Raw genomic sequence first — 19,884 nt, forward strand, 5'->3', positions numbered from 1 at the left:
TTTTCAGGTTCTGTCAGTATTTTATTTCAGACCATTCTCAGCGACCCCACTGGAGTAGTAAATGTAACACACAAGAAAGAGCAATCACTCTTGAACAAAGAGAGGGTTCTTCTTAGAAGAAAACACCTCCTGTGTCATGGGTGAGGGGCAGGATTTTGTGATGAAAGGTTGATTCAGTGGGTGATTGACCAGATTTATATCTCTTCTTCAAGGAATCGACATCTCTCCTTCAAATGAAAAACACCCAGAGACACACAGAAAACAGACAATCCCACTTTAGCCTCTTTGAAACAGTTTCAGTCGAGAGGCAATCCCTGCTCGAGCCGTCCCTCCAGTGGTCAAGAGGAACAGATTGTGGAAATGTGTGGGGAACCCAAACACGCCTAATGCTAGTAATTATGATGGTGCAATAAAAAAAAGCAAGTGGTGTAGAAAATTGGATAAAAATACAAGGGTCAGTAACAAATAAGAAAACACCTCTGCAGAAGAGATGGTTTTCCTGTAGCAGAATCAGTAACGGGCAGCAAGTCAATATCTGAAAATAAAGGAAAATGACAGATATTGACCGTGCAGCTACAGTATACCAATATAAAATCTCACTTCTTCCTTCCCCTACGTCCCCGTCCCTCCCCTCCGCTGCTCCCCCTTCTTTGTTACAGGGCTTTTACGAGCCAGAGGCAGCGCCGTCACCCGTGGGTGCCTCCGGGCAGGGCGGGGTCAGAGATGGCGTGTGCAGGGTCGCAGGTGAAGGACACGGTGATGGCGAAGCGCGTCCCCCATGTCACCCTCTCAACGCGGTGGAGGTTCTCGGTGCCGGAAGAGAAGAAGGAGACTCGTCCTGGAAGGAATGAGAGAGACTTCTTAGGACAGAGGAGAGGAAAAGGGTTTAAAGGAATAGTTCAACATTTTGGGAAATGTGGTTATTTGGCTTTCTTGAGTGAGTGCATCATAATCTGTTCAACCAACTAAATGGTCTGTATGTGTATGTAGGAATTGGTGGGGCTTAAACCAAATGTAAATGGGCCCAAACAGACGTTAGTTTAAGCCTTAAAACTGATATAGGTTGATTACAAGTTGCTATATTTATCAGAAAACTATTTTCAGAACAGCCTTCAGAGCAATGTTTTTTGTAGTTGCTATGTTTATTGTTTATTACAAAACTGATCACACTTTACTCTGATGACTCATAAAAAATACAATATCCGTACCGGATACTCGTTTTAGCTGAGTACTCGCTCAATAATTACTTAATTACTGAGCTTTGTTAACTGTGTTGGTGGAAGTAAGCTAGCTGTGCCCCCCTGCCTCCAGTCATTAAGCTAAGATATGCTAAACACATCCCAACTCCAACTAAACTGTTGTCATCAGAAGCTATAACAAGTAACTCCCCCTAAAATCAAAAATCTTCACTTTTACGTTTCTTTTCCTCTACAGCAGTGGTTCCAAACCTTTTTCCATATACTATTCAATGCATAACAATAACAGTAGAGAAGAACTGATAAACTGTACAATGAATCCAAACAGTAAACACAATAACTGCAGGAGGTTTATGTAAAACAAGCAATTTGGATGAATTTTGAGTAAATTATTTCCTGTGAATATTGATCGTAGGAACTTTTTATACAGTTCTCTCGTGTTATGTGTATTATGTATTTTTAGTTTTCAACAATCATACAGTTAATAAGATTATTTTTTGACAAATTAAGTGTTTCCTTTTCATTGTTGTTTGCTCTTGGGTTGTTTTAACTGCATACTAGCTGAGATATAGGCCTACTGTTTATATTTTTTAAGTTTTCTTACACCCCTTAAAATCAAGAAGGCCTTGCAACAACCTGTGAAGCTTTGGTGACCCCTAGTGGGGGTCCCAACCCCCAGGTTTAGAACCACTACTGTACGGGATAAAAACAAACATAGATACATTGTATTAACTAGTGACCTTCTTTATGCTTTCCAGCTCTGTATTTAATTCACAAGCATGAGAGCAGTAATGATATTCTTATCACAATCTTGGAAAGACAGTAAATAAGCTTATTCCCCAAAATGTTGAATGATTCATTCAAAGAAGTATGCACACTGTGCAGTGCTGCTTGTGGAACTGAAGGGAAATTGGGGAGAGCATATAACACAAAAAGAAAAAGAAAGAAGCCTGAACCCTGTAGAGATAAAGTGGCCACGAGGACACGCTCAGCTTATTCCTGGAATATGTATTTAAGCGAATGCTGAAATGCATTCTTTTGACAGTCTGATCTAAAACATTTTTTCTTGGACCGACACGCAGTGTGGGTTTGGGAAGGTTTCCTCATGCTAAATTCTCTTCGTTTATCAGAGGCTTTGCTTCGCTGGGCCAGCTAATGAGCTATTACCATTCACTAGCTAGTTTGCTTCTTTCTAACACAACCTGCTCTCTCTTTGATCGACATTTGCATTAATGTTTACATATCTATTCTGCATTTGTATCCCATAATTAAGAGATTTCTATTTTAAAAGTTTTCAGACTCTTGTTACAAAACTTCCATTTTCTCTGCCTTTTGAAGGGGTTATCTCATTATGTGAATATGAATAAAAAGCTGGAATCATTGTGCCCCAATTTGTTTGGTATACTTTCCCTCCAAGGAATACTGACGACTTTCGTTTATCTGTGCGTGTGTGTGTGTGACTGTGTGTGTGGGAGGGTAAATCCCCCTGGCAGGGCATTAGCTGAGAACGTCAGGGGAAATCACTGCTCAGTTAAACAATGGAACTACGCACTGAAAACCCAAAGAATGGGACATAAGAAGAAAGAGTATGAATGCACAAAAAACAGACCGTGAGCAGCAAGACAATAAGTAGTGGTCTGCTTATTTTATGTCAATGAAAAGGAGAGCATTTCAAGTGCTCAAATTAGCCACACAGCTTTAGATAACTGCACAATGAAATAATCTTTGAAAATAATCCAGTGCACTTGTCAATGTAAGCGTTCTGAGTGGTTACTGTGAAGGGCCCGGCAGATACAGTACAGTCAGCAGCACAGATTAGTGGCGACACAATGGAGGGATATTCACAGAGGAATTTTAGTTTTAGTTTGTCTACTCAGTGAGAGTCAAATTACCTATGCTACTATTACTATTTTAATTTGCATATACATAGATTTTTCTTACTTACAGTTTCTACGTAAATGCTTCACACACTCAATGCCCCCTCTGCTGCATTTTTCTCATTTTCTGCCAGGGAGCTAGCAGAATTTAGGTTTAATTACACTTTAAACAGCAGCATCACAGTCTCTCCTCGAAGTAGACCTTCTCTTTGCTCAAAAGCTGGTGTAGGAATCTTTATAAATAACTCAGGTCCTACTGTGTGACAGGAGTGTTAACTTTCAGCACAGATATAGGCTCTGATCACGGTCTCTTATCATGATCAAAAGATAAGCTGTGTAGCACCAAGAGAAATCTTATGCATCCAAATGTGGAATTTGCCAAATTTTACCCAACTCACTCCAGTAGATATTGAAGAGGCCTAGGTTTCTTTAGAGAACAAACCGGCCAGGTATGAAACTATTTTCTTCAGCCATCCACATAGAAGTGGAAATGTATTCTTTTGTTCCCCTGAGGCACAGCAATATACTTGTTTCCAGGAATCAATTTGTTTTAATAAACTCTGCCTCTTATGAAAAGGCAAAGGGGAGCAGTCCCCAGGCAGGACAAGACTGATGACCAAAGTCTGAGGCCCTGACTCCCACTAGTGTTCCTGTATCATTTCCAAACCATGTGTATAAGGGTCCCTAACTCTGTGTTGCATCTGCATGATGTGGAAGTAGCGTGGTTCATCTTGTGGAGTATTCCTGGTAAAAAAAACAAGGACCTTACGGTAACTATTTTTAGAGACTTAATCCATATAAGTCAACAACGATTGTTAAAAAAATGTTCTCCACTTGGCCCTGTAGTAGACTTTCATTAGCAATAAGGTCCAACAATCTATTAGAAATAAACACCAAAAAACCTCTGAAGAAAATATCTTTTAACATCTCATCAGCTGGAGGAGGTTTAACTGTGTCAAGCCTCAGCCCTGATGTGCCCTGACCAGCAGCATCAAAGGCAAGACTGAAAATACCTCTCAAATAGCTGATAATCAGTCAAAATATACACAGACATCACATCACATATCTTTAATGAGCTAGAATTGGCTGACTGTATCTGGCATTTCAGTTAATCTGTCAGCCTCTAAATGGTTGATGAGATGTTGATGAAGATGATTTACATACTGGACTGGATTTGTTGTACTGTATAGCGGACAGGATAGAGCAGCAAGTGTGCTAGTGTTTACCCATTAAATGTGTTCACAGTGAGTCATTATTTGCAAGGAAAATATATGTACAACAAAATATGTATTTTCATCCATTGTTCAAAGGCAATTAATTCTTCAGGCTTATTTCCGCTCTCTTAATCCCTGCTGTACTGTTGCTACTCTCAGTTGTACACACGTCAAGAGGCATTCAGGAACTACAGACTATGACTGTGAGTTACTCATGATTACAATTCCGTCTGGCTAAATTTAGTCGGCTGTTGTGGAACACCAGACAATAATACATTTTGAAGGCTTAGGATGCCTATGACAGTTCCTCGCATAACTTGATTGTAAACTGGGACATATTGTCCAATTTTGACATGAAAGAAGCATTAAAGAGTAACACCAGCAATTGTACACATCAAGGTCTGTTTACAAGCCTTGGGGAGTACAACTGCCTACGTGGGGAAAAAAAAAAGTTGTATAAAGCATTTTTGTGGCTCCAGAGGGAGCTGTGTGCAGTCTGATAACTGTCCCATTATTAAAAACATAGCAGATTAATTTTCTGTCTAGACTAATTGTTTAGCTCTGTATGCATGTTTAGATGGGGCTCTTTAACCTTTGACCTGCCTAGTAAAGTGATTCACAGTCTAGAGGCTACAACAGGTTCCTTAAAATAAAAGATAAAACAAAAACCTTCCCGTTCCATAAATTCTTGCTTCCTATTAGGTTTCTCTTTAAACTGTCTGCTGCGCAGTTTATTGCCAACACAAGGTAGGACAAAATGTAATAGCCAATTCTGGAGATAAAATGGAAAAGCAATGTTAACCAATGACTTAGTTTAGGTATTTTTAAGCATGATTAAGCATGACTTGTAAGATTTTGTAACTTGTTAGGTTTAGGCAGCTAATGCATTATACAGATAAGGTATTGTATTTTACATTTTCAGTTTGTTTAATAGTGAATATAAGGAGAGCTGGGTACAAAACAAAATCTGAACAGACAGAAAAAGAAGTGGCAAGTACAGAAAAGTAACCTATGAAATTCAAATTTTATCAACAGGAAGATGATGAATCCATTGCTTAAGCACTTAAAACAATGGTTGACATAATGTTGGAGAAATGCACTGCAGAAACACTACAGTGTCTGTTTGAGCGTTAGGCTTTTCAATGCTTTTGTATTTACTGCTCCGCTAGTTGCTATCACCGACAAACTACTTCACTTTGTCATCGGTTCAACACCAACTGCCGCTCTTCAAGCCTCTGGTCTATTTTTGCTTTAATAAAACAGCCACACAACACTGATTTGCACTTAATGAGGTCTTTAACTTCAGAGAGCCAACAAGGATGAGTGTGCGATGCCAACAAGATGCTAAACGGTGCGTGACTCACCCGATCCTCATACCGGTTTGCTGCTGCAGTGAAATGTCCATAAACACCACCAACATAGTTAACAAGGCGCACAGCACATCGACACACTGTCCAGTCGATGTATTGATTACTTCCATCGTTCCCGGCCTCATTATTAATTAGTGGTGGATGAATCACACAGGCAGTATGATGTCTCTAAGGAGGCTCTGATGAAAGTTAAAAGGAGATGGTGTGCGGTGATGTTGAATTAAAAAGCGGTTTGAACATTCCAGAGAGATCTGAGGTGGAAAATACTTTCCCAAATGTAATTACCAGGATTACTTTGTGACTCAGCCCTGGAGTGGTCTGAAATATAAGCAATTTTACATTTGTTTCCCACCACACCGCAGATCAGTCTATAGAGCAGCACTGAGGCCAGTAGAGGCTGCCGTTGCTCTCAGCGATAATATCACTTGTTTACGATAGTGGTACAGGAGCTCTGTTTTTTTTTTTTTTAAATGTTTTATACAGTAGTGGATTTGAGCCACATCACCTAAAACAAAGACCACCTCCAACTAACATCTTAAAAACAAATACAGTTTTATGAAATATGGCATTCACCATATATCACTACCATTTAATGAGTGATGAAATTAACTCATTTTGATAAATGATAATTAAACGTTTTCTAGTCTAGTCTTGATTTGGTGCTTTTCAAATTTAATATATTTAGGTTTTGGACTGTTGGTCAGGCAAAACATGGACAGGAATTTATGGTCACTCTTTGATTGACTAACAATCAATTAAAGTTAAGTTTACATGTTATGGAGAGTACTACTGAAACCTGTCAAGTCAAGTATAAGCTCCCAGGAACTGGGCTGTGAGCGGTTTTTGGCAAAGTGGCCTCTTCAGGTATCAAAAATACTTGACCAATACTTTATGGAAGTAAAATACTAAATTGTTCGTGTGCGCCTATAATCAAGAAATTAACTGATTATAAAAACAATCATTAGTTGCAACCCTAATTTTACCAATACAGCACTGGGAATCAGCCCTGGTATGTGCCAAGAATCAGTTCAGACATTTTCTTTGTATTCAGTGTCTGTGTGTTTACAGAAGAAGACCCACGAAGGTCAAGCTGGTGGGTTGAAGGCGGCAGGCCAGCTGAGGTTATCTAATTCCCCTGTGGTTCTCTAAGCTGGCAGGTTAACCCCTATTGGCTCCTCTGACTGACAGGTGTGCCTTTTTCACTCTCTGTCCTTCCTTTGCTTGCTTGTATCTTCCATTCCAGGCCAAACACCCTATCTCTCTATCTACACTTTATCTATCTCCCAGCCATTTTCTGTCCACCCTCCATACAGTCTCCCTCTTTGCTCTATAGGGGATGCTTTCAGGTTCTGCAAACCCATCAGTCATCTCTCTCTCCCTTCTAATCCTCCACTCTTTATCCTCCTCACTTCCTCCGCAAACTTGAACAACACCTCCACCTCCATCCTCCTGATGTGCATCATTACAGTTGTAACTTTTGCTCTCTCTGACAGCCAAGTCCTGATTGTCTTCCTGGTGTTATAATTACACCTTATTCATCACTGTCACCTCAATGAGCCATGATTATCTCAGCAAACGAATCACCCGTCCAGATATGAGGAACAGACTCTCACAAGTCAAAACCCGTCAGTCGGCTCTTAAGCATGCAACTCAAAGAGCTTCTCCATGAGGTGATGTGTGTTTTAGCAGAGACAAATAAATGATCTGGGCTATTGATGCAATATACATGGGGTTTTGCTGTGTCTCCTACTTGATGCATCTCTCTGAATGAGAATCACAGTGACAGGCATCAGTGACAGTGCTTGGGTTTCATCAGTGGCTTTGACGGGTCTGTCATATTTAGATTCTCAAGTTTGCCCCGACTCCACTAAAAATTTAAAATCTATAAAGGAGGACCTTAGAGAGAGAGCACTTGTCCTACATCTCTCTTGTCCCATCCCTTGCTCCTCTTCTTGGCTCAGCAGGTTTCATCATGCTGTCGCCATTCTCTCGGTTGTCTGGAGGTTACTCTCACTTCACTGATTCAAGATGGCTGTGCTATTCACAAAAACAAGTCCCAGGAGACAAGGCGGCAGGCAAGCAGTCACTCCTTATTACCATATGTCCTTCAGCCAACGTCCCTCACCACTCCATCAACGGACACGATCAGTGGCCAAGGATGCTTCACTGTTGCTCACTGACTGCGTAAGAGGCTTGTGTCTGCCTGGCACATGGGGGGTTTGCGCAGAGTCGAGATGGATGTCACAGAGGGGCCGGATGCGGGAAAAGTGAAAAATTGTAGGCGAGGAATGAGACGGAAGAGGACTGCCTTTCTGAATTGCTGTTGATTAAAAGTGGCAGAGGAGCAGGATTAGAGGGCAGGTGATGATGGACAATGGGTGAGATAAAGGGAAGGGAAGGGCAACAGAGGAAAAAGTGAAAGAAGGGACAAGGTGAACAGAGACAGCAGGGGATGGTTTGGCTGTCTGCTATGATAGAGTGGAAGTAATTCTGTCAGGAAGAGGTCGAGATCTTTTCCATATTGAGCAGGTCCACTGAGCCTTCACTCATTCAGGAGCAACAGAGGCAACGTATAGAACAAAGCAGGGATATATGATTTGAGAAGGATGCTGTTTTTATTGCATATTACAGGCTAATCGCAGTAACTACGCAGTAACAATGAAACAGAGAAAAATGCTTTCAAAGTTTTTTGACTGTCCAGCCAAATGCGTTTAAGGTACAACAGCAGTTATGTGTTTATTAAATATGTATTCTTTTTCATTAATTCAGTGCTTTGACCCCAAAAATGCACTATTCACTACCTATGTATCTCTTTATGGTAATACAGAGACAAAGACAGCGTGCTCCCGGACAAAATCTAAATCTATTTTGAGGTCTTATTACATTAAATCGGTATTTTCTTATTCTTTCATACGTAAGAAGTATTATTTTGTGAGGTTTACCTATTAAGATGGGAAACCGAGGGAGAGTGCAGTAACCACGCTTTGGAAATATTGCTGTATCCCCTTTTCCCCCCCGTCTTTTGTATAGTTTTTCTTTTTGAGGGTGTTGTGGGTTGAGGGTGTAGAGAGGGTGTGTAGAGCCCCATGAAACAAACTGATGATGTTAGGCTACAGCATATAAATAACATTGATTTGACACAAAACCTTAGGCCTCATCTAAGATTCCACAAGTGTTCTATGACTTTCTGTAGGTAAACCAGATTGCTTCCATGACCTTTCAACATCGTGCTACTAGCTCAGGAAACATTGCAAAGGTTTGTGTTTTGTGCTTGCCATGAGTAAAATTGAAAAGTTGAAAAGTTGAAAAAGTTAAAAAGAAATGCACAGTCAAAACTGCAGAGTAAAAGTGGAGCAAAAGGGCTGAAAAGTCACCATTCAATTCAATACATGTCTGAAACACGTTGGTAAACCCATTCTGGTGCATTCCTTTAAAGTGACCAGCTCGGAAACTTCCCTGATTTTCCACAAGCTCCCCAGAGAACTGATCCAGTTCCCCTGTTTTGAAATGCCACACATTTGCCTCTGAAGTCCCATGGTACTCCTGAATATTTAAACCCTGTATAGGATATTTTTCCTGTGTGCTTTTTGCCCAGGTAAGTTTTAAATCCCCATTTAATCACAGCTTTACCCATATCTTCTTTATGTTCTATATGTGCAGTATATAGGTTGTATTGACAAACACAGACTACTGTATTTCCTAAGAGATTAAGATGTTGTTATGTCTAACCCTCCAGGTACTATAAGGGTGGTAAAGCCTAATCCCCTGTACTTTCCCTGTGCAGCAGTCTGCTGCTGATTACCCATTTACAGATTTTAGAGCACTAAAACCACCTCCAGATTCCCTAATGCAGCCGAGTACAGAAATTATAATTTTAAGCATAGCTGTTAAAATTCTTTATCTATCTTGAATCACTTACTTTAACTGTGGATTAATAGGCTTATTAGACAAAGCCAGGGGTTACCAGGTGTTACTGCTGATAGTCTGGATTTACAGCAGATCAAGGGTCACAGTCTTTGAAGGTGAACCAGAAAAAAAGCAGCACTACATGGCACTACGTTAGGCAGATTTAGTCTTTATTAGCTGGTAGTTACCTGCCCGTGGTTCCACTGTCCGGTTGCCATTTTGGTCCATGAAGATAAATCGTCCCCCGGTGAAGTCAGAGCCGTAGTCAGACAGGTACAGCAGTGAGGTGTAGTCAAAAGAGCCATAAGTCACCTGACAGAGAGTGAGAGGAAGACAGTACCTGCATTAAAACACGACTTTTCACTAAACACTGTACCAAGTTTCATGGAAAATCCATTCAATAGTGGATATATTTCAGTTTTGACCAGGGTGGTAGACCGACTGACCAACCATCTGACTGACATCCCTAGAGCCTAGAGCTGCTATCATGGTTAAGAATTGAAATTGCACATCAGTCCTGAAAACAATGTAATGTATTTTGAGGATCCTGCAGGGAGATGTGAGTAACATTTTGAAGCAAAAAGCCTGTGTTAGAAATTAAGGGCCTGTAATTTAAAAGATGTGGATGGATACAAGACAGGTTGGCTTGAATGAAGAGACCCTCTTGAGTTGCATTATGGGAAGTGTAGAATCCAATCCAATTTTGAAGCTTAAACCATACTGGGGACTAAAAGTCTAAATTTCTCAATCTCAGCTACACCAATTTCTACAATACTAAATTGTACAGCGCCCATTAAACTGGCTCCTATAATGGTCACAAACAGTGTCACTGCTGGGATTTTATTCTTCATACTATAAGGGTGCTTCATGTGTACTACGTGCTGCACTAACAGAGGCAACAATACACTGTCACTGCAGTATGTCAGCCATTCTCATTGGAAAGAATAATGTTTAGTCTTTCTCTCTCTTTTGGGATCAGTTGCTGCTGCCTCACCTGAACTGCTCTCCTCATGAAGACCTTTGAGACAGATTAAATACAGGACTTCTTTATTTGAAAAATAAAATTCCCAAGTGGAATATAAAATGTGGGCATACTTTCAAGTCGCACTGGTGCAACTGTTTATACAACTAAATGGACTGTGGTTTGAAGGCAGACCTGCAATCTGTGGTCCCGCCTTAAGATGTAGCCAACTGCACTGTGGGCTATTTAGCCAGCACAAGTTACAACAGCACTAATAAGGCATGTTCAGATCCATGAGAGCCCACTGCGCTCAACCAGTATGTAGCCCTAATGAAACATCAAAGAGTGAGTTGACAAGGAACATGAGAGGCTGTCTTTTCAAAGAGTCAAACAGTAATTTTAGACTGCGACTGCTCTAACTTGATCGTACCTCAAAGAAAGAAAAACAAAGTCAACTACAGAGTTTCATGAATTGCTGAAACAACTTCAAACTCCCCTGGTTCAGAGAAAACACACTGCTTCCAGCTAAGTTCAATAATTTCAATACGCAACTTTGAAAATTACATATTATATTACTAATCATCAGTGCTTATCTGTCTAGAAGACTGTGTTTCTACCTGCCTTAATGCTTCAATGCTGCTCCCCGGACACAAGATTAAGATAAGATAAGATATTCCTTTATTGATCCCCTTTAGGAGAAATTCATTCAAGTTTAGTATAACAGTATCACAATTTTTGGAAATTTCTTTCTCAAGATTTCTACAATAAGCTAATGAATTGGAGTCAAATGGAGTTTTTACCACTAAGGGGCAGAGGAATGAGCTGAAAAGTAGTATAGTATAGCATCACCATATACATTTGTTACAGTGAATAGCGGACTGTTACATATAGACCTTTTTCACAGCAGTCATTTTGACATGAAATAGTAAGGTAAACACCCATTTGACATCCATGGTAACCTACTATTTCATGTCAAAATGTGAAAAAAAAAAAAAAATTCACTATATTTTTAGCTCTGTTTTGGTATTTTGTATTTTGGCATTATTGTCAATTTGTGTAAATAAAAATCAATAAACAAAGTTTATATTTCTTTACATTTTTCGCAGACTTCCACTTATATTCTACAATACACTCTAAGGTCACTATATGGCAAAGGATCATAACACTTCATGGATCTCAATATAATGTATTTCATCTGATAACATCATTGTACATTTCTGTGCACTGTATTTCAGCTGCTTGAATGTTGTATTACACAATCTTTGTTCTGTTTTTCTCTCTTTTAAAAGTATGATGATATTTATTAAGGGGAGGTATCTTCATAAGCCATTTTAAGCATTTATAAGCCAAAAAACATTTTCTCAAATCTACTGGTATCTATCCATGCAAATAGTTTTGGTTTCATTCCCACAACTGGTTTGGAAAATATATAATTTTGTACGTTCTTTAGTCAGACGTTCCAAATCAGTCTGGAGCCTACTGTGCAGGGATGGTTACTATATTAACAAGCTGTTGCACATCCTTCATTCAACAGTAAGACAAGCCAAGGTCATGAATGAAAGTATTACATTTGACATTAGTGCCTGCAAATATAATCAGTTTCAATATGAGTTTATCCCTGCCACGAAGGAGATAAAACGCACTCTCTGTGTTGTCATATTACGACTGGTGCTATGACACCGTATAAGCGATATGATCGATGGGGAGAAAATTCACCAGCAAAGACGTCAGGGGCCATTTACATTTAAATGAGGTTAGGGTTAGCCAATTAGCCCCAAAATGGCAGCAGAGACAGATGGGGAAGAGAAGTGGGTCCTTTCAGATTACATTTTTCCAGCTGTCGAGGGCCAGCAGAAGACGATGAGGTAACAAATATTAATAAGGAAGCGACGGCAAACATGCCTTGTTCCAAGAAGCACCACAAGCAAAGTAAATATGTACTGTTGGTCTCTTTTGCTCTCTCCTTTTTCTCATTTAGCAAGAGGGGAATACAGATCAATATTGAGACAGATGCTGCAACAGTTTTATGAGCGATGGCAATAAATAACGCCTGCAGGCCTATAGTTCAGAAATCTTTCCAAAAACAACATCCAGCGATGTCAACTGTATTACATAAAATGGCAATGATTTTTATGAGCCTCCCGGTAAAACAATAAGAAACATTAAATAAAATCAAATATACTCCTACTCTTATCAATTCAGGAGTTACGCATCATATTTTTCCACTTTTTAACTTAAAGAAAGTTGTAAAACATTCAAACTTTTTCTCCCCAGACGCCCCATTTGTTTGAAACTTGCTTAAAGGTCTTTCGATCCCAGAGCAACTTTAACGTCTCATGATGACATCCAAAGTGTAAAGTGAAAGACCACAAAAGTGGCAACGCATGAATATTTATAAAGAATGAACCATGTATGATTTGAACAGTTTACATAAGAGAACAGAAGCATGGGCAATAGGAAATTAAGAAACTGCCTTGAAGGGGACCACTTAATTTAAGAAATTATGTAAAAATAACTATATCTTGGTTTAGCAAGATCTAAAACTTTCAGCAGTTCAATGTCTGAACTGAAGTCAGTGTGAGAGAAAGAAACCAAAGGGGGTGTTCTGTAAATCTTATCCATTTTCTGATGTTAATCTGATCATAGGTCCCATTGGCAGCAACCTCAGTCCTGCATTTGTGACGTCAGAAAGGTGTGGGTTGAGGGGGTTGAAGACGCTGTTTGATGCTGCTTGAACAGCCAAATGGGTCTTCCACAGGGTCTCCTCCCAGTTGGACAGGCCTGAGAAACCTCCTCAGTGAGGCACCCAGGAGGCATCCTTATCAGCTGCCCTAACCACCTCAACCACCTTTTAATGCAAAGGAGCACTAATTTTACTTCAAGCACCTTCCGGATCTTTTTCTGTCGCTCTTTACTGGCTTGTTGAAGTAGAACTGACACCAAGCAACTTCCGGAATCAGTCGAGACACAAAATCAATGGGGCCTTCACGAGTCTATTGCCTGCCTGCAGCTCTTTGCGCATAGACTCTAGTACTGTAATTAGGTGTTGCACACCAGAAACTGCCTCATCTAAAGTATTCATGTGGTGCTCGGTCACCTGGTGTGCCTTTTGAAGGATGGATAAGCTTGTTTCAGTCACCCTTTATTTAAAACCCAAGCACCCTGTGGAATCTCATTTTGACTTCTGCAGTGCTGACTGTGATAAATGGAGAGCCAATCCATTCAAGATATCGAGATGATTCCCATCAGACCATTTAACGGGAGCAGATGACACCTTAGCCGTGTCATTAGGAATAACCCAAAACTGAACTTTACGCTCCTGGTACCAATTCTAAAACTCAGGGCCACATTTTATCCATGTAGAAGGAGATGTGGCTCTGTTTTTGTGTGTTACCTTATCTATGTGTGGGTGCCAGTACTCGTCGTGTTGGGTCTTGGCTCCTGTGCTGTTGATTCTGGAGAAGAAGGTGGGCTTGGTGAGGTACATCAGGGTCGGGTCCAAACCAAAAGTCTCAGCAATAACTGTCTGAATACGCCCACGTACATCTCTAACGGACACAGAAAACAGACACAGCATGTCAGATTGAAAAATCTGCCTTAATTACTAAAGTAAGTATGATTTATGACCATGATACAGTGAGCAACTTTGGGCAACGTTCATCAAGAGGATGTGTCAACTGCAGTTCAGCAGCTAAGGGTTGATGAGGACTGATACAAGCACATTAGGACTTCAACTGCAACCAGCAAATGGTTTCTGACAATATTCAATGTGTTTTTATTTGGGTCCAAGAGGTGTGTGCATGAAACTCCATACATCCAAATACAAGCGGATGCTATTAAAGGCATTATAATAAGCAATTATGTTTGTTATATTGTGTACAAAGTACCATCATTTGAGTGTATGTCACAAAGAATGTTGGGTATTTTATTTTGAATCAAAACTCTAAGAATGTGCAATACATGCATGGGTGATTTTTAATTAAGGTTCCTAAGTCACCTGTAAAGCTGGAAATCCTCTTGTGTGAACACATCCCTGATCTGATCCCCAAAGTACCTGCAGCCACATTCCGCCACACAATCACACACAGACAGTTCGGGACGCAGACAAAGCCAATCAGAGACACATGAGCAGACACAAACACGAGTGCAGACACAGCAGAGGGGGGAAAGAGAGCAGAGGAGATGGGTTCTGTTAGCATAAATTAACGTTTCACAGCACGGCACTGTGTGTCATTATCCAGACGGGTGTGCCACCCAGCCATCCAAAACACAGCAGATAGTAAACGTTTGACTGCTTCACATGAGGAAGTCCCCAGCGGGGGGTGAAGGGTGGGAGTGCTATCGTCATCACTTCCTGATTAAAATGAGCCAGATGGTCCCAGAGGATCCGGTGTCAGCCACCTGCCCCGTGGGATGAGAGAGAGAGAGAGATGGGAGGAAACTGAGGGAGAAGGGGATGAGGGGAGGAGGTAAAAGAGAGGGAGAAGGACAGAGGGGGGGCAGATCATCCAAATAAAACTGGATTCTGCTGGCAGTGATGAATGAGTGCCGTATGGGTCACTGGACCTGGAGAAGAAGCTCACAAGGTGTCAGTAAGATTGATGACTAACTTTATATTTTGGTGAATATATTTCTGCAAGTTTGACATATTATGCAGGATGTCATTTCTGCAGGCATAAAAATAGTGTAGACACAGTGAAGAACAAATAAACAGACTATTTTCCCACCTGTAGATGTTGACAAACTGTTTTCCCATCGAGAGCGCCCCAGAGTGCAAGTCCAGTATGGAAGCCTGCAGGGTCAAAAGCAAAACAGGAATCAGTGCAAATGACCAATCGGTCGGTTAAATGAATGCTGGCTGTTTATGCACACGCATGGCACAGTCAGTGCTTCAGGATTTAGCTCTGTGCCCTCTGTGGCCCTTTCATGGCATTCTCGCTCTGCCCTTTAGTTGTTATTGCTTGTCAACTCCTTTGGGGCACTCCACTGTTTATCACAATCCAGAAATAAGTCATTTTCTCAGAAGTCCCCCTGTTGCTTCCCCTCCCTTCACTTAAGTGTCTTAACACTCCATAAACAGTTCATTTATTGGCTAAGGACCAGGCCTGCTGGGGACGGAGAGCAAGGGGTAGGGCATGCCAGGGACATCCAGACGTCTCTGGACAAGAATATGACTCCACGTTTTATCTGCCAGAGCGGCTCGTCGAGCTGGAGCTCTGCTTATTGTGCCAGGCTGCCTTCTAGTGTCAACAGAGGCCCATTACAGCAGGGAGTAAAACAAATGGACAAATGTGGGCCATCTAGGCTTATTCTGGTGCTAATCTCTATGTAGAGAATGGAGATCTGTTCATGAGAGCACTGTCATGGCAAAAGCCCATTAGATTATAGATTGACTGTATAATTAGAAGCAGAACATACTTTAGATTTAAAAGGACTGTACCATTGTGTACACTTATCATACTTTTGCATGATTTCAGTTCATTTTAGACAGCTATTAAAAGGAGAGGCTGGTGGTATTGCACATATTCTTCTTATTGTCAACAAATCCCACAAATAGCCTACGCCAATTAGATTTATTTTTAATGATGTTGATGAGACATTTTGTTTAAATTCTAATTATTCAGCAGATCCCATTAGAAGACAATGGCAGATATATACACAGGAATCAAATTGCAGGGGAGACCATTTAAAATACTACACAGGTTGTCGAGTTATTTTCAGTGCATAAGCACACATGTTGTAAAAACGTCAGAGGATACAGAAATTTCAAAGAGAAGTGAAAGATGACATGTTTACCTTGGTATGATTTGGACTAACCCCCCTTTCAGTATACACTGGCAGCTAAGGTGGACAGTAAACATTACCATAATGACGATTAGTATGAAGTACTGTTAGAAATACTGCCTCTGGAGAAACTGACCCACACCTTTCACGAACCGAGTCATTTGCCGGATTCACACTGCACGATATATTTGTCTGTTAAAATGATCACCGTGTCGAATTAGGCGTTTATTCTTATCATTGTGTTAGGCTTTGGGAGAATGGTCAGCAAAAGGTTTAATGGGTAAAAACGTTCAAAACACCAAGCAAACGCTGTCCGAGTATGCATTAATGCCTGCCTTCCTGTCAATTTATTCCAACAATTTAATTTGGCGATATACTCACTCCTCCTTCTGACCCAGCCAACGCCAGCCCTCTCTCAGCCAGCCTGCGTGTCAGAGACAGATAGCAAAAAAAATGATTCAGCTGCACTACAGAGATAGAACACCGTGAATGGAAAAACAACTAGAGAGGCAGAGAGGGAGATGAGACACATTGCACTTTGTATGACTGTTGTTTACCTCCTGAGGAGCTGAGCCTCCTCCCTCGTCACCACGCTGTCTGTGACTGCGCGGCCACACTTCTGAGGGGTGCATCCTGGGAGAGAGATATGTGAGAAAGGATTCGGAAAATAATAATAAAGTTTGTGAAGTACCCTCTGGTTTTGGAGGCTTCGGGCCCCATAGCAGAGAAAGAAAGTACAAGGTAAGGAGTTGATTGGAGTTTTCTCATTAATGCCACAAGATTCAGGGTTTCCCTCCAACCTCTGACGATTATTATTCATCGCTCGAAGCCTGAGCCTCCCGCTGTGTTTTCTTTGCACAGTTTGAACTCCGAGCGGCAGTTATGTTTAATAAGACAAATTTCCAATTTGTACTCTACTTTCTGCCAAGGATGGGCTCAAAAACGTTTTAAATAAATATCACAGGAGATTAGGCAGACAGCTGTATCCAGTGCATTTGGAAACGTCTACATTCAAGTAAGTTGTGTTTGGAATTTGGGAATCAAGAGTGCTTTGATTCCAGTATGATAATAAATGTTTGACTAGAATAATACCTTATTATTGATTTCATATTTGGTTTATTTCCAGCACATCGGAATGAGTCGAGTTTTGTTGCCCAAATGGAAATCAGCCTCTGTCACCTGATCGTGGCCTGCTGACCTGTACTCACTCTTAAAATGAACCATTTTGCAATTATTCTGATAAATATTTATTCTTATCTATTCTGATTAATGCAAAACATTCTCTGCTTCTAGCTTCTCAGGATTTGCTTAGACCCTTATTTAAAGTTGAAAAATAACTTTTTAGCATTATTTCTAAAATGTTCACTGTGTTCTGACAGTTAGTACATAAAACAGAAAATCTATGAAAAAATCTGGTTCCTCTGGCTCGTTGTAGCATTCCTAATGGCATTTGCAAGAATCCATCAGGCTTGGAGGATAACAATATAAACCGCCATTGGGTTGGAAGCTTGAAGATAGCTGATTGATGAGTCTCATTCCTAGGGTCTAAAAGCCCAGACACCCTGGGAACGCTTTACTATCTTCTTGGCTCTGATTGGTTGTTTTTGTTCAATGCCATTGGGAGAACTACGAGGAGCCAGAGGAACCTGATTTTTTTCACAGATTATCTGTCTCATATACTACTGTCAGCATATAATGTAGGTTTCAGCAAATATAACAAAAAAATATTTTTATAAAGCTTACTTACTGCAGCTTTAAGTTTAAGCTTAACAATAACTACATTTGGGTAAAAACTGCATTTTCCTGTCAAGCATCTCTCCCTTCTGACCACAGTGACTTTACACAGGTTTGAACACATTTCTATGTATGAAGCTAACAGGTTAGTATTTGCTGTTCATCACTTCCAATTTATCTATTGATGAAATATGCAGTCCTACAGTACGTATGGTAACATTATGGTCGAGTAAGCTTGTGCTATATTGCCATCTAGTGGATTATTTCCATGCTATTTCACACTTGGAATCTGGAGACAATGGTTTTTAGTTATATAGTATATATACACTATATTACTATATAATATACTATATTATATAGTATTCTATGTTATTTAGCAAATCAGACTTTTAAGTCTACTTTAAGTTCAGTTTTATTGTTTTTTATAATGTAAAAATAGCAATTCACATAATTCAGTATGATTTTAACAGTGTTTTTAGCTGTTTTTATCATGTAAAACTACTAAAAGCCAGAGCAGAATCCAACACCAGGAACAAGCCACTGGATTAGCATGGTATTTATCAAGTAGGCTTGGCTTTATCTCGTCCCAGCCATGTTTACCCAGCAGAGAGGTCAGGTGTCAGCTGACTGCCTGACACAGAACAGTTCAGGGAACAGAGTCTCACCTGGATAGCGTTGGTAGTTCTCGTAGTCTTCAGAGCACTGGACTGTGTAGACTCTGGGCTGGGGAGAGACCAGCTCACCTCGGCTGACCAATGTCTCTGTAATTTCGCCGTCTAGAGAGGTTATGTAGAGCCACACAGCCGCCCCGCACACAGTCACAGCTATCAGCAGCAGGGCGACAGGCCCTCGGGACGCCCTCCATGCAGATCCCTGCCGCAGCGCATTACCTCTGACCAACACAGATAGAAGGGCCACGTGATCAAGTGAATTTGACTGAACTGACTGAACTGACTGAAGTATGGGGTACTTCTGCAGTTGGCGGAGTCTACGTGGAAAGATTGTGGACTAGCTCATCTACTTTGAAAAAATTGTAATTATTTGATGATGACCAAAACAAAATATATCCAGATATTTGTGTTTGGGAGGAAAATGAAACATCGAAATAGGATTACAGATTGGTATGATGCTTAACTTAAGCAAATATGATAAAGAATAAACAATAACTTTTAGCTATGATATGCCAACTTGGTAGTACACACATCCAACAACACCTTAAAGCCAAGAGTTGTCAGCCATTGAGTAAAAAATTGCTAAAAGCAATAATGGATAAATCATTTAAATAGTTGGATAAAAGTATTTTATAAACAGCTGAAATAATTCTCTAAAAGTAACTAAATGAAATGTGTAATAGATAACCAACAAATTCCAGCTTCTGCCACTCCAAGTGTAGTGGTATAAATGCAAACGTGATAAAACCATCGTAAACACAGAATTCATAGTAATGCCTAATATATAGTATAGTAAATTCTATTTATAAAATCACTATTTTTATAATCATCTGTATTTCATTTTAGGTTTTGCCTACAATCTCAATAACAGCCTATGATTTAATGTTTCATATTAGCCTTACACCATTCTAAGATAGTGTGTACTATCGCGATACATCGAGGTATTATTTTATTTGCTGGTAAGAGATTGTAAGGTGCTCTCTAGGTGAAAATGCTTTGTAACCACCTCGCCCCGGTGTGAGTCCCCACTATGAGGATGCCAGCAGCTAACATGTATTTACATTACAGGTTCATTAAATAAACTGTTTACACATTAAAGTAATGGAGTGATGTTAGTAGCACCAACAACCTCATTAACATACAGACACAGAATTAGTACTATTTATTTATT

The 19,884-nt window shown here is 40.2% G+C and overlaps 1 protein-coding gene across 1 annotated transcript in view; it reads right to left on the reverse strand.

The window, feature by feature from the left end:
* uts2r2 (urotensin-2 receptor 2) overlaps positions 1-19,884 on the reverse strand; it is a 20,544-nt gene continuing 660 nt past the window's right edge. Inside the window, exons 2-9 of the mRNA XM_035661913.1 lie at positions 18,708-18,934; positions 16,866-16,941; positions 16,690-16,732; positions 15,252-15,316; positions 14,522-14,578; positions 13,919-14,072; positions 9,752-9,875; positions 1-838 (exon numbers count right to left, since the gene is read on the reverse strand). Coding sequence (XP_035517806.1) covers positions 687-838; positions 9,752-9,875; positions 13,919-14,072; positions 14,522-14,578; positions 15,252-15,316; positions 16,690-16,732; positions 16,866-16,941; positions 18,708-18,934 — 898 coding nt within the window. The 3' untranslated portion in view covers positions 1-686. The remainder of the gene's footprint in view (positions 839-9,751; positions 9,876-13,918; positions 14,073-14,521; positions 14,579-15,251; positions 15,317-16,689; positions 16,733-16,865; positions 16,942-18,707; positions 18,935-19,884) is intronic.

This window comes from Morone saxatilis, unplaced genomic scaffold (assembly GCF_004916995.1).
Source record: "Morone saxatilis isolate NCDOM2014 unplaced genomic scaffold, NCSU_SB_2.0 Contig1, whole genome shotgun sequence".
NCBI classification, from domain to species: domain Eukaryota; kingdom Metazoa; phylum Chordata; class Actinopteri; family Moronidae; genus Morone; species Morone saxatilis.